This window comes from Camarhynchus parvulus, chromosome 23, assembly GCF_901933205.1.
Source record: "Camarhynchus parvulus chromosome 23, STF_HiC, whole genome shotgun sequence".
Taxonomy (NCBI): Eukaryota; Metazoa; Chordata; class Aves; order Passeriformes; family Thraupidae; genus Camarhynchus; species Camarhynchus parvulus.
The window spans coordinates 3099408-3126934 of record NC_044593.1 but is presented as its reverse complement, the minus strand read 5'-3'; the positions used below and the strand labels follow the sequence as shown (position 1 = coordinate 3126934).

At 47.2% G+C, this 27527-nt stretch overlaps 1 protein-coding gene across 2 annotated transcripts; it reads right to left on the bottom strand.

The window, feature by feature from the left end:
• Nucleotides 1–461: 461 nt before the first annotated feature.
• THRAP3 (thyroid hormone receptor associated protein 3) lies at nt 462–27033 on the bottom strand. 2 transcript variants are annotated; one of them, XM_030964394.1, is made up of 13 exons: nt 26961–27033; nt 21920–21978; nt 17822–17904; nt 14168–14328; nt 9970–10875; nt 7830–8570; nt 7114–7286; nt 6556–6667; nt 6226–6310; nt 3754–3938; nt 2967–3159; nt 2211–2360; nt 462–1943 (listed from the first exon to the last, which is right to left on the bottom strand). In XM_030964394.1, exons 4-13 carry the CDS (start codon nt 14302–14304, stop codon nt 1722–1724), a joined length of 2904 nt encoding a protein of 967 aa, XP_030820254.1. In that variant the 5' UTR covers nt 14305–14328; nt 17822–17904; nt 21920–21978; nt 26961–27033; the 3' UTR covers nt 462–1721. The 2 variants fall into 2 exon arrangements, with proteins under 2 accessions (XP_030820254.1, XP_030820255.1); XM_030964395.1 differs by having other exon boundaries at nt 1722–1943; nt 2211–2357.
• Nucleotides 27034–27527: the final 494 nt, after the last annotated feature.

Sequence of the window (27527 nt, the reverse complement as noted above, 5' to 3'; positions counted from 1 at the left end):
TCAAGGCTGAGTGAGAAGGGAAGCACAAGCCGTTAACCCAGCGCTGCCCCAACAGCTCTTGGCCAACGCTGTTACCCACAGCAGCCGGGAAAGCTGAACTCCTGCAGAGGCTGCACAGCCAGCAGCCCCCCTGCCAGCCTCCCTTGGGATGGCAGCGATGGAGAAGCAGCTGCTGCTGGGCTCCAGGCAGGGCAGCACACGGGGCTGCAGCTGCCCAGCACCAGGACCAGCCCCTGTGCGCTCCTGGTGGGAAGGATGGAGCTGCTCCTGTGCATGGGTACAATCCCTGCTGGCAGCAGGCAGGGCCTGTGGCTGTGTCACCACTGTCCCCAGGCAATTACTGCCAAAAGAGAGGCTGAATTATCTATTAGTGCATAAAACTCAACAGGGAGTTGCTCCCCTGTTGCTCCTTGGTCCTTTCAGGCTCCCACCCAGCAACTCAGGACACAAACCAAGCAGAGTTACACCTACGACTTATTTTATTGTATTTTATTTGCATAAACAAACTTCGGGGCTTTGCTAAACAGGAACTGTTCAAGTCAAAACAAACCAAACTCTAGCTGGTGTGTGGGGAACAGCACAGCAATCCTGGGGAGAGGGACAGGGGGAGCATGGGCACGGCTGTGCCTCCCCGCCCAGGCGCAGACCTGGCCGGGAACCCTCACAAACTGCTCCAGAATAAAGTAGAAGATAAAAAGAAATGCATCCTAAGGGCCGTCCTCAACCAGCTCAGGAGGAATCTGCTTTTTGGTTTTATAAAAAGATTAATAAAAAATATTGAAAAATTCTCATCTCCCATTTATATTTTTCCCCAAGAAGAATTCGGAAGTTCCTTAGAAAACTGTGTCACCTTGGAAAGGGCACTCGGGTCACAACCAGCTGCAGGGAGGAGACACAAATGCTACAAGCAGTTTGGGGTCCAGCACACACCAGGCCTAATAGTGAACACAAACAGTGGCCAGAAGTAGGGTGTAATTTTTTTTCTCTTTTAAACCATGCTAATTTTGTTAACTTCCAACATAAAAGGAAAACATAATTTTTAAAAGGCCCTAAACTCAACTGTTACATTAAAAAAAAGTTAAAAAAAAAAAAAAAGGTCATAGCAGTTTGGTCCCAACAAATGAACATTTAGATGTTTACTCACATGCTTCATTATTTTCTTATTTATAAGAACCAAAAATAGTTTCCAAAATTATCTCTGAATTGATGCTACTACGTATGTAAAGGCCTAAAATAAGCAGAATTTAGAAAATTGAATACACAATAGGGGAGGAAAATTTGAGCGGGCGAGTGAACCCCGACTATCACTGGGTCAAATTATAAAAGAGAAACAAAATGTCAGGACAGGTGAGGTCAGGTGGGCACAAACTAAAACCACATTGTCCTCAAAGCCTGTTACCAAAAAATAACCGACCATCCATAAGGTCACAGAGAAGGGAAAATCTGGGGTCTCACCCAGTGCTTGACCATATCCAGTCCAGAAGGGAAGAGAAGTCTTTGGGAAGAGAAACTCCAGGAGTGGATCCGAGCGTAAATGATGGATCAGTCCCAGTTCGTGCTTGGGGAGGCTGAACTCTGGAAATGCAGTTAAACAACGTTGGGATGGTTTCCGAGCTGCTCTCCAGGGCTCTGCTCAGCACGTGGGGATCACCCTGACACCCCAGCACCAGCCTGACCCCTCCCCTCCTGCCAGGGCTCCCAGCACCGCGCGGACCCCGCGGCTACTCGGCCGTCGTCTGCAGGGCGTCCTTTTCCTCCCGGTTTTCCGTTCCGCTTTCGTCGTCTTCGATTTCTCCCTCTTCCCCACTGAACTTGTCATGAGCCCACTTGGGGCTGGTGCTGGACTTGCGGAACATGAAGCGGCCTCTTCCCCGGGGGAAGGCGCCACGGCCGCGGCCCCTGTTCACCCACTTGTCCGTGCCCTCGCCCTCGCGGTCGTCGTGCTGCACGGGAAGCCAAGGACAGCAGGTGAGACAGGCTGGCACCGCCCTGCACCGCGCCTCTGCGACCGCCCTTGGGGATCCACTTAGTGGGAACCACTCTACAGGGAGCAGGAACAAGCTCTCTTTAGGCAGGAGCCAGCAGCCGCCCGGGAAGTGTCACCCAAAGCCTTACCTGGTGTGTCAGTGACAGCGGGTGCTTTCGCCTCTAAAGCACCTGAGACCAGACACACCTGGAGCACACGGGTGTCTCAGCACCCAGGTACGTACCAAGTAGTATTTCTTGCTCTTAGGTGTGTACTCAGGGTCCCACTCCTCCTCTCTGCTGCGCTTCTGGAAGTCGTTGTTGCCGCCACTGTTGCTGTTGTTGTTGCCTGAAAAGTTGCCTCTGCCCCATCCTCTCCCTCGAGCTCTGAACTGCTGCAAAAGCAACACAGAGGAGAAAAATAGAGCAGCTGCAGAGGCAGAATCCTCCCACCCCAGCCAGCTTCCAGGGCTCCCAAGATACCCAACATCCCATCCAAAACACCTCTAAAACCTATCACTAAAGTAAGAGGACAGCTTTAGTGTGGCCACACCACCTCCTGCACTCATGGTTTTGGATTTTTAGTTCACCGGATCACACAGCACATCACAGCCCCTGTAAAGCTGATGAAAATCACGCAGAGGCATTTCCAGGGCAACCCCAAGCAGGTGAGACCCCTCTGTACATGGACTGCACACATAAGCATGGCCAAACCCCAGTGGAAGCACAGCGTGTGCCCATTGGGCTGCTCAGCATCACTAATGCACAGAAGCTTCCAGGCTTTGTTCTGCTGGAGTTTGCTGCCCACAGCACAGCCCAGCAGCCTGGCTGATGCTCTAAACCTTGAATGATTCCACTGGGATTCACCACCCTGAGGGCTTCTCCTCCAGGGCAGCTTTAACTGACAAAGCAACACACAACAGCCACTTCCTGCCCACTTTGGGAACCAACCCTCAGGGCACAGGTGGAGAACACTTGGAGCAGGGATGGAGAACACTTACAAAGGTTCCTCTCGCTCTTCCTCTCTCATTTGGACCAGAGAATTCCTTAGTCCCAAGGCGGGACTTGTCAAAGCCTGTGGAGCTCTCCTCCCTCTCCTCAGTCTCCTCGGGATACTCCTCTGCTTTGACTGAGTGAGAGGACCACGACGATGAGGAGCTGGACCTGGACCTCTCACGCACCCGTCGGTGTTTCCTGTTCCAGTGGTGGGAACGGAGGGGAGTGGGACACAACAGCATTAGGCACTCAGCTGTGACCCATCAGATACAAAACCACTTTTTTATCACCGTCTTATCAATGCCATGCTCTCCTTTTCCTACTACAAGAGGAAAAGCCATAGCAAGAGCTTTAACACAGGGCCCAAGACCTCTCCTGAAGGAACTTGTTGCTCCTTCCTAAGGTGTTTACACCATCTGCTCTCAGCTTAGCATGCATCCATGGAGTTTTAGTCAAATGGAAAATGAAGCTCATAGAAAAGGATTAAATGAACATCAAAGCCAAGTCATTTTAACATGGCTGTTTCTCTCTTGACACAACAGGAACAAGAAGGAAAAGTGACTCACCCATCCTGACACATGGAGCTTTCCCATCTACCTTTTACAATTATTTAGTGTTTCTGAGAGATACAATGATAGCGAGACGACACGCAGAGGGGTAGCTCAGGCCACTGGAGGAGTTATGTCACAGGTGCACAACTGTGCGCACAACTGTTGTGCACGGTGTCGTCTCCAACCTGAGCAGCAGAGACACGAGAGGCACAAGGAAATGGCTACTGGGTTTCCTACATACTTTTTCTTTGAGCCTTTGTGACTTTTCTCCGTTTTCTCAGTTGATCTTTCCCTTGAGTGACTTGAATCTCTCGAGTCCACCGACTCCCTGGATTTATCGCGTTTAAGATCTCTTTCCTTATGTTTTTTACGGCGTTCAATATCAAGGCGCAGATCAACAGGGTCGTCCTTATATTTCCCTTCAGCCTACAAATGCAGAGGAGAGGGAGGGCAGAGTTGAACACAAGGTCTGCAGTGCCCCAGCTCAGCACCATTTACTTTGCTTTACTGACTGCACAGACTTCTGGAGAACTGGAGTTTAACTGACCACTAATGAATATTCCACTTTAAGATGTCAAATAATGCACTATATTTCAGTAAGTCTGCCTTTGTCAGAATTCAATTTTCCTACACTTAAAATCACTGATTTTTAAACTTTTAATCTCCTCTTTAAGCAGTATTAAAATAAACAGTCTGGTAGAGGGGAGGGAGACATGGAAGCTGACATTTATTGTACACCACAGCCAGCAAGGATGTGAACAACCTGGGGATCCCATCCAGCTGTTTATGGACCACAAGGACAGTGTGGCAGCGCTCTCTGATGGCCCATGGGTGCACCTGAGGTCCTGCTGACAGTGTCACCTGGGCAGGGGCCAGAGGGATTTTAATCCCAGGTCTAAAAGTGACACTCTGGGAGAAGCAAAAGCTCGTTGCTGCTTGGAGCTACCCAAGATTAGTGATCCAAGGGGCAGGAGGAAGCCAGTGAAAGGCAGCATCCAAGGGGTCTGGGAGAAGGCCAACATCCCATGGATAGGGAGGCATTACTATGTCTGTCAGGAAGATTTACTGGGTGCAGATGCCACCTACAGCTCCTTCCCCTGGGCTGGAGGGCACCGTGTGACAGGTGCCACAAAGCCCCACAGACACACTGTGTGTGTTTCCCACAGTCCTGCCAAGTCTGCTAAAGCAAGCTGGTGTCTCTCAGAGCAAAAACCCACCAGCTGCATGAAAAATTAAAACTAAATTTACATTGCTAATTCAAAACAAACATAAAAGACACCTGGCAATGCTTGCTTTGAGCTGTATTTAAATTGGTACTTCAAGAAGGGATTAGGAGTTTCTTTGGGAAAGGAGCAGTTGTTGTCCCTGCTCCTCCTTTGAGCCCTGTGGCACCTGGGTGAGATTCTGCTGCCTGCCCTAAGTGACAGTGGCTGTGGTTTGACAAACAGGTAACTGGGCAGCAGGAAGCCTTACACCATGTTGGTATCAACACCCAGCCTCAGCCATTGCTACTGCATTTACACAACACTCATCCTGGGAACTGTACAACTTGATATGCAACATACATCAAATTAATCGCCTTCAATTAAATACAAAAGGATTAGTAATTCTCTAGCTGTTAAATTTTTACTTACATGAGTTTCTAACCACTTTTTTGTTTAAATAAATATGTCAAATAACGCAGGAGTGAAAGCAGGCATTTTGTTTTGGTATTTTGCTCTTCTACTTTCCCCAGGCAAAGAGCTTTAATTTCTACTCTGAGAATAAAACTGCTCCCAACACGATGGATGACAGATAAGTGACAAAATCAGCAGCAGCTCCCTTATGTGGCACAGCAAACACCTATTTGGGTTTGGGAGGGCACGTCTGTTTCACGGAAGGCTGGCGAGCTGTTTGGAAACCACGTTTATAACACACTCTGCCAAGCTGATGCTCAGAGTTCAGGCCCATCAAATCCATCTCACCATCGTCCATGTCAAGCCACAAGTGTGTTTGGAAAAAATCGAAAACAAATATGAAACAAGTAAGGTTTCAGCAGGACTGGTTAAAATCTCTTCAATGTAAATATGTATGAAGGTGAATAAACAAAGGTTAAAATCTCAAACATTTTACGTTAAGCCTTTTTTATGATTGTTTACAGTGAGTGCAATGGCTTAACATTCATCTACTCAGCAAAGCTAAAACACTCAATCCTAAATGCTCTGGATCTAAGACAAGTGCTGAATGTTAAAGTAACAGCAATCAACAGAAATGGCACAGTCAGTTGTTAGAACAAAATTTATCAACTGCTTAATAGTGTATCTGCTTTAGCTCAGCATTTAGTTTTACTTTCCTCTTTTTGACATGCATGTCTTTGAAAACATGGTTGGCAAAATTGCACGTAACAATGGAGTTAATCATACTTACAAGCAGAAAAATATCACAAAAAGTCTCTTCTCTCATCATGGGCACTTGTTCCAAAAATCCTCTCTTTTTTCTCAAGCTCACCTCAATTGACTTTGGGGTCATTTACCATAGTCTAACCACTTCACAAAGGTTGTTGATACATTTTTAATAAAAATTAACCCTTTGTAGTTCATTTTTAGAATTATGCCCATCCTTAAAAGAAAAACACAAACTTAAGTAGAGAGTAATTTAAACAAAAACATCACTGTTAAGTTCATGCCCAATGCACTCATTTTGTTGAATTAAACTAATCAGAGTAACAGTTCACCTTGAAGCCAGGATCTCTGGAGCTTTTCGATTCCTCTTGAGAGAATCCATGTTTTCTAAAAGTACTGGGAGATATATCTATCCTCCTAAAGGAAAAAAAATACATAGATATAACCTTGCTCATAAGAAGAACCTGAAGATTTTATATCAAATGTTCTTTAAAGCAGACCAGTATTTCCAATGGTATTTAAAACTCCCCATATTTTTCCTTTTTGTGTTTTTTTGGGTGAAGCTAGTTATACACTTTAATTATTCTGGAATTATTCCAGGGTTTAAGAAATGAAATCTGGAATACTTCTGCAATGTTAAGACAGTGTCTAATGGCACCAACCTGTGGATTTCAGGGCTCTTTTTGTTTTTAGCTGCATCTTGTTCCATTCCTTTCTTTAGATATTTGGTAAAGCGTTCGTTCAGCGTCATAGCTGAAGACCCAAAGTGATGCTCTGTCAGGGGTTTGAAAAAAAATACCCAAAATATTAGTGCCAGTTTTGTAAAAGAACAAAGCCCACCCATCCCACAGCCCGTTAAAACCCAGGTGCAGGTCAGTGAAGCACCATGGGGATGAGCTCTAGTGCTGCTGACAAACTGCACTTTCAATTTTTGGTGTTTCAGTGAAATGAACACAATTTTCTTCAAGCGAGTCACAAACTCATCAGAACACAAAATTCTAAGTCTCAGACTCTGAATATTTCTCAGGTAATAACAAGAACAGCTTCTGCCTGTGCAGAGGAGTATTTATGTAAATAAAGATGATTGTGATCATGCTGCTGCTCTCATCTCTGGAATATCTGCTGGAAAACAACTCCAGGCATTTTGAGTGCACAAATCCCACTGATCTGAGCAAGGCAGGACTGAACCTCCCCCGAGGACACATGGACTCCTGACCCACCTCTTACATGATGGACTATAGTCACTATGTGCTGAGCAAACAGTTCAGAAGGGCTGCGCTGCGACTGAGCCGACTGGATATGATGGAAAATGGAGCGGAATTCCTGCTCTTTCTTGTTGCTGTGCACGAGATCCCGGCACAGCTTCCTCTCCTGAGCCAATATGCCACTGGGACTGGAAAAAGAAAAGCCCATGAAACAGAAGAATGGGGTGAAGGAGAGCAATTTAAGGTGTTTAATTCTGCAGGAGCTGGGAGCTCACTGATGGTTTATGTTGTTATTAGGGAGGCACCCACGAGTACTCAAAAGTGTGAGCAAGGAGCTCCTTTAAACATCCCCAAACACACTGCTCCAGGTTACTGTGATAATTCAGGTCACTATTCTAATGCTGCATGGAGAATAAGAGTAGTAAAACACATGGCAGAGAATCAAATGGATTTAAGCAGCACAGTAGCTCCCCTGTACAACTCAGCTTCCCTCAGCCAGAAGCCACTGAGTACCTGACTCCATCTGGGGCTCTTCCCAGAGCCTGGTGCATCCTAAACTAATCTTACACAGCAAAGGTTAGGAAAAAGTTAATCTCTAGCTCCCAAAGCCACAAATTGTGATGCAATATTGCTTAGCCTTCCTCACACTTGGCAAGCACATGGGGATCTCAGGATGAAAAACAGGAAAAAACATCACTACTGAGACTGCTCAAAAGCTGGCAGATCCTTACCGTGCAAGATCCTCATCGAAGGAATCCATTCGAATATTGACCTGGGCCTCACGAGTAATGGAAAAGGAGGATTTGCCAGGAGTTAGCCCCTCTACTTTGGTGCCTGGTTTCTCCTTCACCTCAGAAGCCTTCCTTGGTGGAGGGGAAGAGCTTTTTTCCTGGCTTGACTTGTAAGTGGTCACTCTAAAATTCTTTTCAGGTACAAAACCTCTGTGACCAGGTTCATTTCTCTTGGATCCTGATCTCTCCTCTTTTTTGGATCTTTCAGAATAGCTTTCCTCCTCCATTTCATCAGGCTTCCTTTGCTTCTCTTTTCCAGGTGGCAGGAACACCACACCTTCCCATTTTCCTGACCTATCTTCTTCTTGACTTTTACTTGAAGTCGCTACGACTTTAGACATAAATTTGGGCTCATCATCAAATTCCGAATCTTTCCGGCCCTTTGCCTTGTCTTTCTTGTCCTGCTCATCTGTTTCATCTTTCCCATAATGACCTTCCTTGTGGAACTCTGGGACCTTGAGCTTGTCAAAGTCATCCCTGAACTTGTAGCGCTTGGGTGATTGGCTACCGCGGTATCCCTTCTCCGAGTCAGCTTTCGATCCATACGAGTCAGATTTTGCCTTTCCATCTGTTGATCCCAACTCAGAGAAATTCCCTTTTTCTTTACTTTTTTCTTTCTCAGCATTTGTTACTTTCTGGTCTTTGTCTTTCCCGTTCTCAGTCTTCTGCTCTTCCAGATACCTGATCATAAAGAGATATTACAGGAGGTTTCTTATTAGAGCTCAGTAAGGTCAATTCTTGAGTTCAAAGAGTCAAAACTTCAGAGAACACCAAGCTATGCATGTACTGAAAGCTGCCTCTAGGCCCTAAAATAATTAAAATGTCAAGCAGATTACTCAGCCTGAATTCAGACTTTTGTTCTCACTAAATTCAGCAAATGTACAAGGAGATGGATATGCAGAACTGATGGAATGAGGCTCAAGGACAAATCAAACCCAGCTGACCCACAGATGCATTGGAAGGAAAAGAGGAACATCTTACCCACTCTGTTTATTTACTTACAAACCTGGTTCAGGAGAACAACACATCAAACCTTTCAAATTGGACTGTTCTGCTTTTAACAACACACTGGAAATAAAAGCCTCAAAAGCTACTTCAAATTTGGGATGCAAGTTTCATAGGTAAGCTAAATATTTCATGACAGACTGCAAACACAAATAAAAGCAAACAGGTTAACAGAGGAGAATATGCTGCTGGGAGAGATAAAACACTTCTGTTGAGAACAATTCAGCTGGTTTATAGCATCTGAACAGTTTTAAAGCATTCACAAATCAAAACCCTGGCTCTGTGGGACAGCAAGAAAGCTCAAAAACACCAGCTCCATGCTTTGGAAAGCCCAAATAAAGAGTCACAGGAGTTTTTTCCCTTTTTAAATTTCAGATATCCTTAATATAGAATCAGATCAAACCATCTTTAAAAACTGTAATAAAGACTTGAAAGCACTTGTGAATGGTGCTGTATTTTTTAAAACAAAGCGACACCTTTGGGCACAATCTGCAGTGGATTAATCTAGAGAATGATGGAAGCAGATGCCTTCTGCATGGAAGGCTGTCTTCATTTTAGAGATGTATTTGGTGCTTTAGTTTCTCATCCTACCCACAGACACAGGCACGAGCACTGCAGCTGCACCTGCCCCAGGCTGCTTGCAGCAGGATATGCAGTAGGATTTAATTAATTTCTTCTAATTTACAGTACCTAACAATTCCAGAAGGCAACACTAAAAATGTCTGTAACCAACACATATGTAACCGGGAAATGTGAGCTTCCAGCTGCCAAGAAACCTCCTTGGGCAATCTCCACTTCAAATGTTCAAGGGCTATGAACATTTTTGCAGGGAATATATACAATCTTCAGAACTATTCAAGTTGGAAAACCAATTCCAACTTCCTACAACTCTAGGCTGTCTGGTTTTTTTCCATAATTCAGAAAGGACCAGGCCCAGAGCTGGCATTATGCTGGCATAGCTTGTAGCTGGAGCCTGTCCCAGCCCCCTGCCCTGCTCATGGACATCCACATGTGCAGCTGGCTCCTCAAAAGCAACCCAAAAAAATAACCCAGCACCACAAAACACATCACTTGCCTCTTGGAGAAGGCTCCTCCTCCGGGAGCCGTGCCCTCCTCCTTTGGAGCGGCACCATACAGCGAACTGACAGGTGTGGGGCTTTTGCACACCGGGCTCTTTCTGGTGGGGCTCATTCCTGCCGAGCCGTGCTCGAAGGGGCTCTGGTGGGAGGCCCCCTGGAAGGAGGTGGAGCCGCTCTGGGCGGCAGAGCCCATCGGGGACGGGCTGGAGCGCGGCGGGCTCGGCTTCTGCACGGGGCTGGGCCGGGGTGAGCGCCGCCGCACCACGACCGACTGCAGCGGGCTCTTGAGGGCAGGGCTGCGCTCCCGGGGGCTCAGCTCCGACACCGACCCTCTGGACGTGGAGCCCGTGCCATAGCTGCTGACATCTTGCCACGCTTTTGATCCCTCGGATGCCTTGGCATCTTGAGCCCCAGCTCCTGAAAACTGCTGCTCCTTAGACTCGTCTCCTTGGTTATCTCCCGCAGCCTGGGATGCCCGGGCATCCTTGGAGGATGATTTCTTCTCCTTTCCAGATTTACGCTTGGAAGACTCAACCCGACTATGATTCGAGGACGAGCGGGAAGAGGAAGACCTCCTTGAGCGGTCGGAAGATGATTTATCAGAATTCCTGGAATGGCTCCTGGACCTTGGGGAAGGAGATCTCCTCTTGGGCGAGCGGGAGCGCGACCTCCCCCTGCGAGGGCTGTAGGCCTGGCGGTAGTTTTGCCAGTTGGATCTGTAATTCCCGTATCCTCCTCGGTTGTACTGGCCCCAGGGATAAAACCCTCGGTTTCGGCCACGGAAATAATACGGTCTCCGGTATCCTCTGTTATGGCCTCTGAAATCACGGTTCTGATACACTCGTGGGTGGTTCCTTTCTCTGTTGTGAGATGGAGAATAGGATCTTGAACGAGACCTAGAACTGATAAAAAAAAGAATTACACAAATATTTTTATGTTATAGTTTCTTTTCATAATTTATTTTTGGAGTTTATTCTCCTGCCACAACTTTTTATTTGAAGACATATTTTTAAAAGACTTTGAAAAACTCATTTCTAAGCTTTTAAAAGAAAATCCTTTGGTTTACCCTTATCAGATTGAGGTATTACACTTTGCCGTGAACAAATTGCAGTGGAAATAACTTGTACCTGTGATACTGTCAAGTATTTGATCTCAGGATCATTGCAGACACCATGATAAGCACACTTTGCTCTCTATTTTGCTGGGATGAAAACGGCTGCTATCCAGCTTCAAAAAAAGTGACAGATCTCAAGCATCCAGCCCTTAACAGCTCAAGGTCATGGTTATACCTCACCCACAAAGAAGTATATTTTACACAAATCATGCTACTGTTATTGCAACAGACCCCAAATCTCCCTCTCTTGTCCCAGCTTCAGACACACTTTAAAATTTTGATAATCCAGATGAAACCTCACTTCTTTTTCAGGCAAATTCAATAAATGGCTACACCCCAACAGCAGCGGGGCAGCAGTGGGGCAAAGGGCACGCTGCCCTGTAGGTTTAAGCTCCCAAAGGTGCATCCTACTGCACCATCCTGTGACTCCACTGCTCCATCCCATGGCAGCGTGGCACCATCCCATGGCACCATCCTGTGGTTCCATACTATGGCACCATGGCAGCATCCCATGGCAGCATGGCACCATCCCGTGGCACCATCCTGTGGTTCCATACTATGGCACCATCCCATGGCACCATGGCTCCATCCCGTGGCACCATCCCATGGCACCATGGCACAATCCCATGGCAACATCCTGTGGTTCCATACCATGGCACCATCCCATGGCACCATCCTGTGGTTCCATCCCATAGCACCATCCCATGGCACCATGGCTCCATCCCATGGCCCCATCCCATGGCTCAATCCCGTGGCTCCATCTCATGGAGTTCCTGGGCAGGGACAGCTCTGGGACACCTCTGCCAGGCGCCACCAGGTGCCGCTGTGGACGTCCCTGCCTGCATCCACAGAACCCGAATCCTGGAAAAATGCAGATTCCAGTGACTAACTGTCCCAGCAGCTTCTCCCATTAAATTGCTGTGGTTGTGTAACTGTTTAAAGGTCCCGTTGTAGCTCAGATGCCAGAGCTACAGGAAGGACTGGCCAAACTAGGAAGTTGAAATAGAAAAAAGATTTTTTCCAAATGGAATTTTAGTAAATAACATTCATTGGAACAGTTTCCACAGCCCTTTCTTGCACTCCACAGCCCGTTCTGGCTCTGACAGACATGTTGGTCATACTCCAATGGACATGAACTTCCTCACACAGATCTCAGGGCTGCTCCTCACCTCTCACATCCCAAACCCCCAGAACCAAGGGAGAAAAACCTGCTGTTGGAATTCCTACACAGTTAGCATACGTGTGCAGTCAGAGATGAACTTTAGTTCTATTTTCATTTCTTCCTCCTACCAAACAGGTCACAGTTTAGCAGGAAACTCTTATTCATACTCCAATCACTGCTAACAAACAGCTTAATGACCATTTGGACAGATTTTTCCATCCTTCAAACAAGCAAAAAACTTATCTGAGGCACTTCTTCATTCAAACAACAGAAGCCAGAAGGAAAAGCAGAGGCAGGAGGCAAGGACCAGTTATAAGAAGCTCTAGTCCAAGGCATGAGGAACAGAGACGCTCAATTTTCAGACAACTGCTGCATCTGTGATCAATTATCAACAAGGACCTGTCGCACGACGCTTCCAAAATCTGCTCTAGTGATTTAGAGAGGCTGCAGCAGGAAGATTTCACTCCAAAAGTTGCAGACTATTTACCAGAAATCTTTTTGGAAAAATACAGTAAAAGTTATGCAGTAAAGAAACACCAGAAGTGATAATTCCCCCAACTCTGCCAGCACCCAGAACTGTAGGCACTGCACTGCTCCAGGGCTAAAACCCCAGCATTTACAAGAAGTGAGAAATAAAGTCATAAAGAAAGCAGAAGATATTAGGCAGACTCCAACCCAGCAGTGTAACTTAGGAGAAACAGTAAACCTACCAAAAGAAGAATAAAACAATTTGTGGTGCATCCTCAAGTACACAGCAATGGCCTTTTATGCTGAGATCCCACCAGACCTACCTTGGAGCACATCCCAAGGCCAGGCAGAGGGGCTGGGCTGGGCTGACCCCCTCCATTCAGACTCCTTTTTTTTTTTTTTTAAAAAAGGAATTATTTATAAAGCAGAAGTAGCTTCAGCAGCAGCACAGAGGAAACAATCATGCCTGCACAGGGTGCCTTTTTCTCAACTGCCAAAGCTCCTTCACAGCTAGGAGATATTCCCAAATGAGCAAGGATCTTCCAGCATTCCAGCTTCCTTCTGCAAAGGGCTCGGTTAGACTCCAGTCTCCGCCTCTAATTTAGTTTTGTCATGTCCTTCTTTCTCCAACTGTACATTCATCAGAGCTTCTGTACTTTTAAAATCTCTAACTGGTAACACTTGCATGTGTTCACAGCCCAGAGGATTTTCAGAATACGTGTTATTCATATGAGTGAAAAGGCAGGAGAACACCATTACACCCCCTCCAACTGGAATGGCTTTGCCAGATGCAGAATGCTTAGCCAAAAGAAAAGGAAAAAAACAACATCCAGGGAAGACACAAGGCTGTAACTGGCCTGCTCAGAAGCAATTCAGGGAGACAGGAACAACTATTACACATATTAATCATTTCTTAAAATTAAATGCAGCAAAAATTATTTTTTATTCACTTTATCCCTCCAGGAGGATCTTCCCAGTTACCTGGCTCCTGCATGCTAAGGGGAGGAGCAAGGGAAGAATTGGAAGGAAGAGGAAGAATATTATCAGGAATATATCAAGAATTGTCCCCATCTTTCACAGCAGTGTCTAAAATGGATACTAAAATTGCTTTAATTCCCTTCTCAGGAGGGGAAAAGCACACAATGACATCTACAAAAACCCCTCAAGTCTGGGGTTACATTAAAGCCTCCTGAAAAAAACTAAAGTCTCAAAAGAAAGATCTTGACAGTGCTGACGAGCATCTTACTCTCCTAATTTATTTATTTATTCACAATTTATTCTCCTAAGTGACTGAAACACCCAAACAGCACAAGTTGGCAGGAAGCAGCCTAACACACGGGACATTATCTGTCCTGGGATCTAATCAAAGTCTTTCTCTGGAAAGGAGCTAAGTGACAAACCACTTGCAAGGGAGGAAAAGCCCTGTCCCACCCTCTGGCTGCACACTCACCTCAGTCTGCGTTTCCTGGAGCGTGAGATGGAGCGGGACCGGGAGCGGGATTTGGAGAAGGAACGGGAGAGCGACCTCGAGCCAGACCTCGAGCGGGAGGAACGCGAGCCAGACTTGGATTTGTTCGTTTTAGACATCTCTGCAGGCACCTGTCAGTGCACCTGAGGGAAACAGGGACATACAAGTATTTGAGAAATGAAGCATGTGGTTGATAGGAGAGGACAGGCAGCACCTGGCAGGCTGACAGACTCCAGGGACGTGGAGCTTGATAAGGCTGGAAATAGGAATGTTTGAAGTGCCTGCTAGGAACAGATGAATGGTGCTGGGCTCAGAATAGAAGGTTTATTTCAGTCTAAAGAGGAAAACTGCAAAAAGAATAAAAGGCTCTAAACCCAGAGTAATCACAAATGAGAGTGTGATAGTTGAAAGCACCAAGTTAATGCAAACCTGGGAAGAGGAAGGGCCACGGTGCTGGCTGAGGTAAGGACACCTCTAGAGGCAAACTAGCCCATGGAAGTGAAAATTCCATGTAATTGCAGCCACATCCCTGTCTGTGCAGCCAGCTGCCACTGCTTTAAAGGACAGGGAAGAAATAAAAAGCTTACCATCAAAAAACCCACCCCGTAAACTTTTATCTAAACTTTCAGAGGCAATCAAAAAAGAGTTGATACTCCAAGACACAGGAATGTGACCCTATTTGCACAGCTCTGCTCAGGCTCAGTCCTGTCCTCTCTGCTTGTGCAGTTCCTGCAGTTGCTGTGATCAGTCACCAGTGTGGATCACCCAGCCAGGAGTTCTGCTGCAGCCAAAATAAATCAGATGTCCTTCCAAATATTCAGAGACAGAAGAGATTACACTGTAGCACTAAATGACTCAAAATAGCTGGAATTATGAATCACCTGGGCTATTTTCAGGCATGCATCCAGGTAAAGGTTAGAAAGTCCCTTAGAAGATGATTCAGGGAATAGTCTGACCACACAAATCTTTCAGTTACACCCTCCCTGATCTGTTCTCCTTTACCAACGAGCAAAATTTGCATTGATTGCATATTCAATAAGTTATCAACAAACTTTCCACCTAAAATGACTAATGAAAAAGAGCCAGAAATAAAAAGGACCTATGTTAGCACAAACTTCATCTTTTTTTTTACCCACTGTTTAAAAATAGAGACATTCAGGTACATAAACACAACTGATCAAGTGTGGCTGCTGCTGTTATACCCATTTTAAGGAAATTCCAGAGGACTGACTTGCAATGCCTCCACTTCCAGAGGCTATCCAAAATTACATATATGGTTACTAAAGGCTTCAACTTCTGCCAGGGCACTTCTAGAAAAAACACCATGCCTGGGACAGGAGCAGCTGCTGGGAGAGTGGATGGTGGTTCATCACCAGAGCTGGGACTTTCTAGAAATGGGAAGTTGGCTTTTATTTTAAAAAATCATGTTACAAGCTCCTGTTCTTCCCTTTAACTATACTAAAGACGTTAGATCAATTTAACTGAAGTATCTGAATATATGCCACATCAGAAAGCATGCAGGAAAAATCATAAAATTGATGTTCCTGTTCTGTTAGGAAACAATAGATGTTGTTTTATTCCTTGTTGCCCCAGGGATGAAAATCAAAAGATACTGCCACTGAGAACCAGAGTTTGTTCTTGTGCTTGGTGATTTTTCAGAGAAAAAAATTATCCTTTCACACATGCTAAGTATTTCCTTTTAATTCACTGAATATGTCTGTTGAACCACTTCCTGCAACACTTCCTACTCTGTTGCTCACAACATTCCAACGCTGAGCATTGGAAACCAAAACATGGAAGAGAAGAAAGAAATGGTAACAGGAACTACTGCAAGATACAGAAGATGTGGCACCAACTCTCAGGAAATCCCAAGAAGACCCCAAAATAGATTTTTAAGTTACCACTTTGATCTGCTTAATAGTTTTTGCCTTCCACTATGATCTACAGCACTTCCCAGCCAAACCACCCTGGTGTGTGCAACGTGTGCCAAACGCTCACGTCCTGGATTCTTTATCTCTGCCAACATTTTAAAGTTGATTCATTCCTAACATATGAAGTAACTTCTACTAGGATAGAAACAGAGTTGCTATGCTCCATCAGCACTTAAAAGGTTAAACAAAGAGTCACTCAGCTCCCCTGAGCTAACTACAGTTGTAAACTTACTGTGATACACATTTCGTTTTAAGAATGACTGACTCAGATAAAATATGTTCAGCAAAATACCCTGCTCTGAAAGCATCTGTTCTTATAAAAAAGATTTTATATTTTTTAAATAAAGAGGTGCCTGTAAGTGAAGCAAAGACAAACTCTGAGAACAGCAGTGGCTGCTGACCTCCCATTCCTATTTTTCCCCTGCCCACAGAGCTCCTGGAGATGCTGTGTCTGGCCCTGAGCAGGGACTGCAAGCAAAAGCATTTGCACAGTGCTATGGGGACTCATCCTTAATCTGCCCTGCCAGAGTCCCACCTCCTTCCTACAGCTACAGAACCCCCCAACAGCAGCTCCCCCTGCACCTGGGAAGGGACAAGGCTGATGCTGCTGCCTGCTGCAGATCTCCTCTCCCAGCAGGCAAGCGTGGCTACACTCATCTGGAAGGCATGTCCTGCTGGAAGCACTGCCAGGGATTTTCAGCTTTTGGTTTGTTTCCTCTGCAGGCCCAGTTCTAAGCTGTCCAGCAGATCCTCCCAAGGAGTGTAGTCTCCCATCCAAAAACATCCTGGTTTTGGATGTCATCTGTGTGCTGAGTTTAGCAGCCGTGGTAAGGCACCACCCCCTGGGAAACAGAACCTGACAGCTTGTTCATCTGTCATAAAACCACACTGCACAGAGCAAACTTTGCTTTCTCCATTCCCAAACCCTCAGGGCAATCCAGCAGACCATTGATGGAAACAATAGAGGAGCAAATGCTCCCACTAAAGCACCACGATGGACTTTGCCCAGAAGGCAAACTATTGTCAGGAAACAGTGGCAGGAAAGTTAATGTTTTACCTCCTGACAGAGCCCAAAAGAGAGGCACAACTCTGCTCCACTCTCCAGCAATGAAAAAAGATCACCACTGAGAGTCTCTCACAGCTGGGCTCTTCCATGAGCTTCCACAGCTTTGGAATTTAAATGTTCACAATAGTTAAGGAAAACTTTTAAGGCCACTGACTGAAATCACTGCAATGCTCAAGCAAAGAACAAAGCTGGAGGAGGGCACATGGCACAATATGGGATTAAACACTTAGATCAGTGGGACATTTAATAATCTGGCCAGTTATGGTATATGGGGGAAGCGGTGCTCTTCTCCCAAAAATCACCAGGGTGTAAATCCAAAGATGAATCAATATAGCATTAAAAAACCAAAAATAGGTACTACTTCTTCCAGGACATCCAGGATGTTTTCACCAAATTGTTCTACTTTACCCTTATATTTTGCAGTTGCTTGGGAAGACAAGTCCAAACATTCCAAGACACAAGGCTGATTTTTTTCTTCTAAACCTGCTCCATATTTTTTGCACAACAACAATGAAAGCAGAATTTTACCATCAGTCTAAATTGTAGCATGCCCAGAAGAGAAGAGATATAAGAAGTCTATTACAAATCCCAAGACAGGCAGTTTTACCTCTTGTGAAAATTTTTATTTGCTGTGCCTACCTGCTTGAGCAGGCTCACACCTTGCACCCTTCTGTCAGATTTCACCGTCTCAGCTTTGTCAATTATGAAATCAGGAAGAAAACCTGAAATGAGAAGAAAGTACACCTTTGTACATGCATTGCTGTGCTGCCACCAGAGGTGAACTGGCTGCCCTAAGCTCCTGCTGCACCCAAAAGGTCCATCAGATCCCCAGTGTTTCAGGGAACACACACACCACAGCTGACCAGGAATTTTTTCATGGACTTTTATGGAAAATGTAGGTTTCAAAATGATCGTTCATGCTTTCAAAATTTTAAGTCTTCTTCCTTCCTTGCTCCACCTCCCCTGTCCCATCCCACCTGCTGTGACACACATCTGTCAGTGCACCTGTACAGCCGTGCTGGAGTCATTTCTCTCAGCCCATTTGAATGGTCTTACTGGGCTCAGGACTAAGGATTTTCCCATATTGTTAAAGGAATCCACAAGCCAACAGAACCAATTCTTTTCCTGACAATTCATCCATCAGCATATCGTCGTCATCCAAGGGAGCCACCAGTCCACTGGGAGCTTTTCTGACAGGTCTACAGTTACATTTCAGAATCCTTCCATGCACTGCTGGAGGGGTGGAGGTTTTAGAAGAGAAAACAACAGTAAACACAACCTCAGAAATTACTCCATGTTATTAAACCTCTGAGCTAACAGCAAGAATGTCACTTTGTGTTCAGCCATAAAATAGACTTGTTTAAAGGTATTAATTTCTTGTCCTTACTTCACTGAAAAAGCACAGTTTTCAAGTAGCCTTGAAACCTTTCTCTGAACTGGTGATTAAGTCCTGTTCTCACCCAAGAGGAAAGGAGGTGTTACAAAGTTTAGTGAGTTTTAAATCCTGCTTACCAATCTTGGGAAAAAACCACAAAGAACAACACACCAGAGACCTTTTTATTATTTTTACTGTTGTCTTGTCCATTAGTCTAAATGTCCACAAAAAGAAATCCCAGCTTATATCATACAAACATCTTTGACTTCCAGCCTTTCTCAGTGGCAGAAAGAGTTTGCCATACTCATTATTTCTTGCTTTGTGACCCTTGGGCTCTGGGGGTTTTTTGCCTATTTCCCAAACATCACTGTTACCACCACAATCCCACATACAGAGGTGTCATCCAGAGCAAAACCTGGATTCTCCTTTGGAGAAAAATACTATTCTTGTGTTTAGAACACTACTACAGAAAAAGTGACCAAGTCAAGACACAACAGGCAGGAGTAGCAAACCTTTCTTCCAGATAGTGAAAGGAAATTGAGAAACGTGCTCAACGCTCTCTGCTGAAGTGGAAATCATAGTCCAGGAGTTTCTTATTCCAGAACACTGTAAAGAACATTTCCATGTGCCAAGTCATGGGTCAAATTAAAAACATTGCTGGTTGTCAAAAAGCCTTTTTCCAGGAATCTGTTCCCTGCTTCCAACTGGCCTGCGTTACTTTGTGACTCTTTCCATCCTCCACTCCTTTGTTCGAGGTCTTTCAGGCAGCAGGAGTTGGGATTTCAGCCCTTCCCCAGCTGCTGCAGAGCAGCCCTGCCCAGAGCAGTCAGCTGGCACATTCCAGCTGAGCCCACTCCATCCCCAGGTGTCAGCAAGGATGCTGCACCACAGCTGGCCAGCTTGGAGAGGGAAATGCAGCATGCACCTCCCGGCCAAGGCAGCTGTTTGTGTTCATATCTGAGCATAAACCCCAAAACACCTGGAAACAAGTGACATGGCTCGTGCACATGCCTCAGACACAAGCACAGTGTGGTGAAATTCATTACAGTGGTTTCCGTTTATCACACGGTGTTTGCAAACACTCAGCTCATAAATATTAAATGTTTTGTAAAAGCATTTGCAACAAGCTCTCTGGAAGTGCTGTAGGAAAACAAAAATTTGCTTTTTACTGGCCAGCATTTGAGTGAAGCTGTTGTGATTTATTTTGCTGTGAGGCCCAAAGCAAATGAGGTGGCACCTCATTAGAGAGCACATTTCTGCCCGAGCCTCTTGGCATCCATTTGGTGTCACCAGCACAGACATTCAGCTCAGGAGGAACAGCTGAACTGCTCCTTCATTTGCTCAACACCCCTCATTATCAGGAAAGAAAAAAAAAAGTAATTCTCCTTCTGCCAGCTCTACAATTCCTAATCCCAAGCCCCAAAACCCAAACAAGATTAGTTCATTCTGAAAAAACTAATAATCCCACAAAATACCTTACAAAGTGCGCTCTGTATAATGAGGCAACAACAATCACTGCAAAAATAAGCTTATAAAGAGTTGCAGCTCTCTCCATGTCCCTGAAGTGCAGCAGCAAGTGCAGAGAGCAGGCTCATCTTTGTTAGCTCAGAACCCAACTCTTAAGACCTCACTTTCTACTGGATTCTTCCTTTTCAAGCTAATTTTTGGTGCAAGATGCCTTAAGTATGTTCTTGATATCAATGGAAACCTTGAGGGGAAGGATAGAACCACCTGCACAGTTCCTACAGCCAGCCAGGGAGGAGCAAATTAAAATGTTAATTCTAATCAAATTTCATTGAGGGAACAAAAAGCAGAATGATTTCTCTTCCCAGATCCAATACCAGTATGTTTTCAGAAGATTTATGACACACATTAACCAAAGCTACAACTACATCTACCAACCTCCTCAGCAAAAAAATGTCCCAGACAACACTGCTAAAAAAAATTTACCAAAAACCTAACCACAAAACAGTGTTCTACTCTAACATGAGCTAAACATCCAAAATTATTCTGCCACAGCAAGAGAAACACAAATTTGTCAGCAGCAGTTTCAATTTCTCTCTAGTCTATGTGCTTTCAAAATTGAGATCTTCCTTCAAGCACATTTGGGTTTTCACACCATTAAACAAATCCCTAAAGAAGTTTAACCCTGAGCTCCAGCCCTGGGTTCAGATAATTAGAAGCAGTTTCTATGGAATGGTTGGAAGAGTATTTACAGGTTCTTGTGGAAAGAACTGATTCTGCAGACTGTAGTGCTGAACAATCCCTTTCCAATTAATTTGACCAGCTACAAACCCCGATCAGTGACTTTCTGAAACTGGCTATTTGAGAGACACTATTTTACAAATGTTTGAGCTTAAAAAGTCATGTGTTGTTATTCAGACAGTTTAGTGACAGGGAGCTCAAGGAAACAATCCAAGAAAAAGCTGATTAGAAATCTGAGTGCTTTTGTTACAGAAGTTGGGCGGCTGGAATTTCTGTTAAGCACAGAAGAAAACATCCATAATTTTTTAAAAAAGGGAAAAACCTATTTCACCAGCTTTTTCCCTCCAAATTTACACAGCTTGGGAAGAGCAGAAAGATCAAGTCTTTCCCCAAATTGATGGCTTCCTCACAGCACAGCCCTGCTGTTCTGAGCAGCCTTGGATGCTGGGGGACTGGAAATCCATGTCTGGAGTTCTGCAACCCTCACAAGAAGCAAGAAATGATTCAATTTACTCCCCTTAAGAAAACTATTCACAAATTAGTTAACTGAAAGAATTCAAACTCGTGTGTGAGTTCTCATCAAAAGGAGGATGAACTGCACCCTCCAGGACATTTCCATCCTCTCAGGTGTCTGCCAGCTGGAGCCCAGCAGGCGCCACGCACGCTTAAAAACGTGGAAGTTCTGCTTCCAAATAAACAGCAAGTAACAGCAAAACTGTTTGATTGGGGGCTCTTTGGAATTTCTTCTGCAACACACAGTATAGTTACAGCCAAAAAATCTCCTGAGGAGTTACAACTCTCCACACATTTAACCTATGAAAATACAAACTCCAGAAAATGTCATTTATAAGCTGAAAAGAGCAAAACTACTCATATATTCTCAAGCCAGCACTTCATTTATCTCTACCTTAATGGGAATCCCACCACCTCAGGGATTTCCATGACCTGGTATAACATTTAAAGTTCTTTATTTATTTTTTTTTAATTGTGGCATTATTGTAAGGACAATGCACCAGACCAGGCCATCCCTACACTCTGACAGACTTCAAAACAGAGAGAAATGCCTGTCCACAGGAATCCTGTACATAAGGAATAAATTTATTTGAACAATGATGTGAATACTTATTTGAACAATTTTCCATGCTGTGTTCACGTACCTTGTATAAGTCTCCCATCAAATCTGCTTCTAAACACTGCTTCTTTAGAAGCGATTGACCTGAGTAAAAAAAGGAAAATCAAATTTAAGCCAAACCAGACACTGGCAAATCCTTTTATTTTAGCAGCACAGGAAAGGATTCTGATTGCAGCCATTCATCCCAGCATCGTTTCCCAGTAAAAAAAGGCCACCAAAATAACCTCATCTGATCAGACAGTGCATACACAGGTCTTAACTCGGGAAACCAACCTCACCCACAGCCCCACAGGACCAATTACTGTAATTATTTCAGGTGTAAATTACAATGTACACCATGCCACCTGGTATCACATGTCCAGCCCCGTGTTAAGGCACAGGTTAGTTAACATCATTAATGATGAGCCTCAGTCCCTGGAGGACTGAATTCCAGCCTGACACCCCACAGCCCCATCACCTTCAGTGCTCCCAGAGCAGCCACTCCTGGGGGGCTCCTTGCCCCGCTTTCCTCTGCTGCTTTCACTCAGCCAAAGGCAGGAGTGACCCCAGGCAGCAGCAGGAGCAGTGCCCAGCCCAGCCAGCTTCCTCACCCTGCGGTCCCAGCAGGGGCTCTCTGGGGTTTGCACACCCACCTTACCCTGTAAATCATGGCAGGCTAAAAATGGCCGGGTGACGACTGTGGAGGTGAAATTGTGAGCAGGGCACTTGCTCTGGGATCACTGGAGCTGTGAGCAGGGCTGTGCACAGGCCACACTCTCGCACACCAGAGAGGCACAAGCTGTGCTCAGGCATGACCAGAGCAAGGGCACGGACAGAAAACCCCTCCTTGGGTGGGAAACAACCCCCAGAGCAGCCAGCTGCCATCTCTGTGTGCCATTAGCTTCACTTTTTTTTTTTAAGGCCCGGCAGCTTCCGGTTACCATGGAGTGAGGCAGCGCAAACACCATTCCCAGCTGGCATGAAATGTGATCCCGTGATTTCACTATTCATAGCTCTGACATGATAAAGCTAAATTAAGCAGGAACTCTTCACTTCTCCAAGCTCCCAGCAGTGACTCCCTCAATGCTCAGGCTCTCCTAACACAGTTTCTCTGTGAGGAGGGGAAGGATGTTTCCTTTAGGGTAGGAGACTCCAGACCCACACACCCAGCTTGTCATCTGGAAACAAAATGGCACCAGCTCCTTCCCAGGCACGATCTGTCCTGGCACCAGCAGGAACAAAGACCTGATGAGCTGCTGGGGCCAAATTTAACAACTTCCTCATCTTGGGACTCACTATAGAATCCCACAGAGCAGTTTCAGCCTTGTTCCCAGGCCTGTCCAGTATGGGCACCACTGTGTCCAGGAACAGGGGCAGCTCAAGGGGCACTGGCACAGCCCAGCTGTCACACAGCCTGGCACCATCAAGCTCCCCAGGGAGCCAGAACAGCTTCTGTAACTGCCACCACCACTCCTTTCTCTTCCAATGTCCATGGCCTGAACTATGTGGCTAAAATATCCTGAAACTCCTGCCTCACCAAAGAACTCCCTGTACCGTCATAATTCTGAGGAAACCACACAACCCAAACCCCACATCCCTGCCCTGGCACGTGCAGCCATTAAACACAGCTCAGGATACTGTAAACTTTTCCAGAAATGGAGAAAAAGTTCAAGGGCTCTGTGGCTGCTCAAACAATTAAGGAGTTCCAACACGACACACTGTCCTTTCACAAAGACAAAGCCAAGTGAGCTGAAAAATACTCAAACTTCTGCAAAACCGCTCCATTCCTCCAGGGATACAACTAGGGAACATCATGGCCTTACAATGAAAAGCATCCTCAGGCTTATCCAGCCCAGCTCAGCACTCCCTAGGCCTCCCAAAGGAGCATTTCTTTGACAACAGAGAAAGTGGGAACAGGTAAACTAAATTTAGACCTGCTGATGTGCATGGATTGTTACTTACTCTATGTGTTGGTGTTTTATAACCATAACATTTTTGTCTTCTAATAGCAATGCCAGAAAGTGTTCACCAGCTTTCCTGCACCTCACTGTGAGCCCACATGCCTGGCCTGCCCCAAATAACTATTTTCTTTAATACTTTACACACTTCCTGACTTAAATGAGCTGGAGAAAGCAGCAGACAGCTAAATTATATTATCATAACCCCATCAGCAGAATATCCATTTTATTTACAATACACACGACAAAGCTTTACTTCCATGAAAAAGAAATGGAAGTGAAGGTCAGGGCACATGGCTGGTCCAAGCCCCAGTGTCCAGGGAAGCCTCTTCCCAGACAGCATTGTTGAGGCACTGACAGCAGAACTGTCTTCCAGAGACACACAACTCACAGAGAGGCAGGGAATTAGGAAGGATGGAAAACAGCAGGAAGTCAGCAGGGTATAACTCAGCAGAGACACGGGCAGACAAAGAACAGGGGCAGGGATCCATGGCTGCTCCACCTGCTGCTGCCAACAAGTCTGGGTGAACACATGGCTGCAGCCAGAGCACCACTGCTCCTTACAGCACCTTGGGAAGGCACCTCCTTCCCAGGGCCAGGTCATCTCTTCACAAATTCATTTTAGTTGGCAAAGACCTCCAAGATCATCAAGTCCAGCCTGTGACTTGTCACCCAGCCCAGAGCACTGAGCGCCACATCCAGGTTTCCATGGACACTTTCAGGGATGGGGAATCCAAACATCCCTGGGCAGCCCCTCCCTCCCAATGCCTGACCACCCTTTGCAGTAACCTGATAGGTAAAAGATTTCCTTTCTGGATCTCTGGACAAAAAGGATGTGAAAATGAGGTAAGGGGCAGCAAGGCCTCGGCTGCCCTGCACCTCCCTCATCCCACAGACAGGACCCCATGGGGAGGGGAAGGGTTCAAACCCCAGAACTCTGTAACCCCCTGTGACCAGACAGCATCATTTCCAAATCACTCATGTGGAGCAGACACCAAGGCCCATCCACTGGAGCACTGCCTCAGGAGCAGCATTCCCAGCTTTCAGCTGCCTAAGGACATTGGAGGAAAGGGTTCAAATCAAGTTCTTACTTGCCCTCCCTGTTCCTGCTGAAGTAGGGACAATAATTCCTAGAAGGAAGGATGCAATTCAAAAATATGTAGCAGCACCCAAAGAAATGTTAGACAAAAATCACAAGGCCCTAGACCCTCCAGGGGATCCTATGACACAAAAATGTACATTTGCAAAAGCTCTCTACACTAACTGTCCTGTTTTGTCCTTTCATCTGCTGTGAGATTGTGCAACCCATCAGAAAGGTCACAAAGCCAGCCATTTCCTCACTCCCCGCTGAACTTCCAGAGCAGGACACAGAGCAACCACAGAAAACTCCAGGAGAAGACACTGCTGTATCCTAGCACTTGCTTTCCTGTGCCTACACTGACTCTTTCAGGAACCTAGGAGGAAAAGCTTTGAAACACCTTTTGAATGAGCAGAGCCAAGGCTGTGACACCCAATCCCTGCGAGCTGCTCTCCCAGCCCAGCACCCACCAAGGGCACAGGAAAGCCCACCCAGAATGTCACACACCATCAGCACTGACACAGCATCTGCCCTCACTCCCCATGAGAGGGAATTCCCAGGAGTCCTTCCAGAGAAGAACTGGATGATTTAATTGTGCTGTCAGGAAAAGCAGCCTGAAAACGTCCATTTGCTGATGTGACCCTGTTGCTGCAGCAATAAAGGCTCTTCTCTTCCACCACCAGCTACAAGACAACCCAGACCACCTTCCAAATGGTTTCACACTGTTCATTTCAAGCAGCAAATCTGTTCTTGTGCCACAGCACCTAGCACATCACTGTACACACAAAAATCAAGGAGTCCCCCACCTCTGACAGGTTTGAGAGGATGGTGTTACATACACCACACACACACGAGTTCACCTGCTCCTCCCAAGGCAGGGCACAGGGAATGGCTTCACACTGAAAGTGGGTTTGGATTGAAGAGTAGAGAGAAATTCCTCCCTGTGAGCGTGGTGAGGCTCTGGCACAGGTCACCCAGGATCCCTGGAAGTGTCCAGGCTGGGATAGGGGAAGGTGTCCCTGCACATGGCAGGGGGTGGGATGGGATGAGCTTTATGGCCCATTCCAACCCAAACCACGCCATGATTTGGTGATTCTATGGAGCACTGCTGACTCCAGACTTGCCATGTCACTTTCCACACAAAAACCCTGAACCCCGTCCAGGAGAAAAATACAGTGACAATCCCCTTGGCCAGGCTTTGAAATGCATTTTTAGAAACCTCAGCCACATTCATTTCCCCAAAACAACACAAACTAGCAGAAAAACCCTTTATCAGTGCACGGAAAACGAAGACTCGGGCTTCAACACGTGTGTCTGAGCCACTGCAACGCCTCTTCTGCCACATCGCCTGAAGTTCAGCCAAACTTCCCGAGCAAGCAGGACGCAAAGCAGGCAGCGAGAGAGCGCCGATCCTGATCTTCCCGCCGCACCGGGAACCGGGCGGTGCCGAGCGCCGCGGCGGGAGCCGCAAACCCGCGGGGGTTGGCACGCGGGGCGGTGGCCGCGGCTCCCTCCAGGTGCCGGGCCCCGGCAGCGCCTCCCGCGCCGCGGCAGCCCGCGGAGCCCCGGACACCGGGATGGGACCTCCGGGACAGACCGAGGGAGGGGGGAACCTCAAGGGCGCGGCCCAGAGGCGCGGGCGGAGGACGGGGATCTCCGGGAATGGGACAGCGGAACAGGCTGCGAAAACCACAGCGGACCACGAGCGGCTCCGGGAAAGGGCCGAGCAGGCCCAACCAGCCCCGGGGCCGCGAGGAGGCGCCAAGGCCTGCCCGGGCCCAGGCCTACCACGAGGCGCCGCTGAGGCCGGGCCAGAGCGGTCCCGAGAGCCGCGAACGAGCCTCGCCCGGGGACATGCGGGGCCAGGACACCGGGAATGGGGGGGAGCAGCGCCGCGGTGAGGCCCAGCAGGGGCAGGAGGGGGGAGTGGGCAGAGCCGGGGCGAGGCGGCTGCGGAGGGCGCGGGGAGAAGGGAGGAGTAAGGGGAGCTCCCGGTGGCGGCGGGCGGGGCGGAGCCGAACCCCGCGGACCCCTGGTGCCCCTGCACTCACCGGCGCCGCTTCGCCGCGGCCCCTCCGCACCAGGCGCCCCCTCCGCCTCCGCCTCACGCACTTCCGGCCCGCGCGCGCGCTCTGCCCGCCCGCGGGGACCGCCGGGAGCCGTAGTCCGGCCTGCACAGCGCGCCCCCAACCCGGCGGCTACGCCGCACTACAGCTCCCGGCGGGCGTCGCGCGCGCCATTCCGCCACTTCCTCCTCCGCCCGTGGCGCGGCAGTGCGCGCAGCCCTTCCGGCGGGGAGCGGCACCGCGGGCGGGAAATGGCGGCGAGGGCGGTGACGGGGCGCGGCCTCCTCCGCTGTGCGGGCGGCCAGGGCGGGGCGCGGCCCTCGCCAAAGGGACCTTGCGGGCCCTCTTCCGTCCAGCTCTATTGTAACTCTCCCGGTCTGTCCCACGTGCGGCTCCTGAGAGCCCGGGAGGGAAGAGGCAGCCATGGGACAGGGCCCTGCTTGCGGGTGGGGCCGCCGCGATGAGACCCGTTGCCGGGAGAGAAGCGATGGAGCGGCAGCGCTGGGGGCAAGCCCGGGCACGGAGGCAAACTTGCCCCGCTGCTGTGGCGGC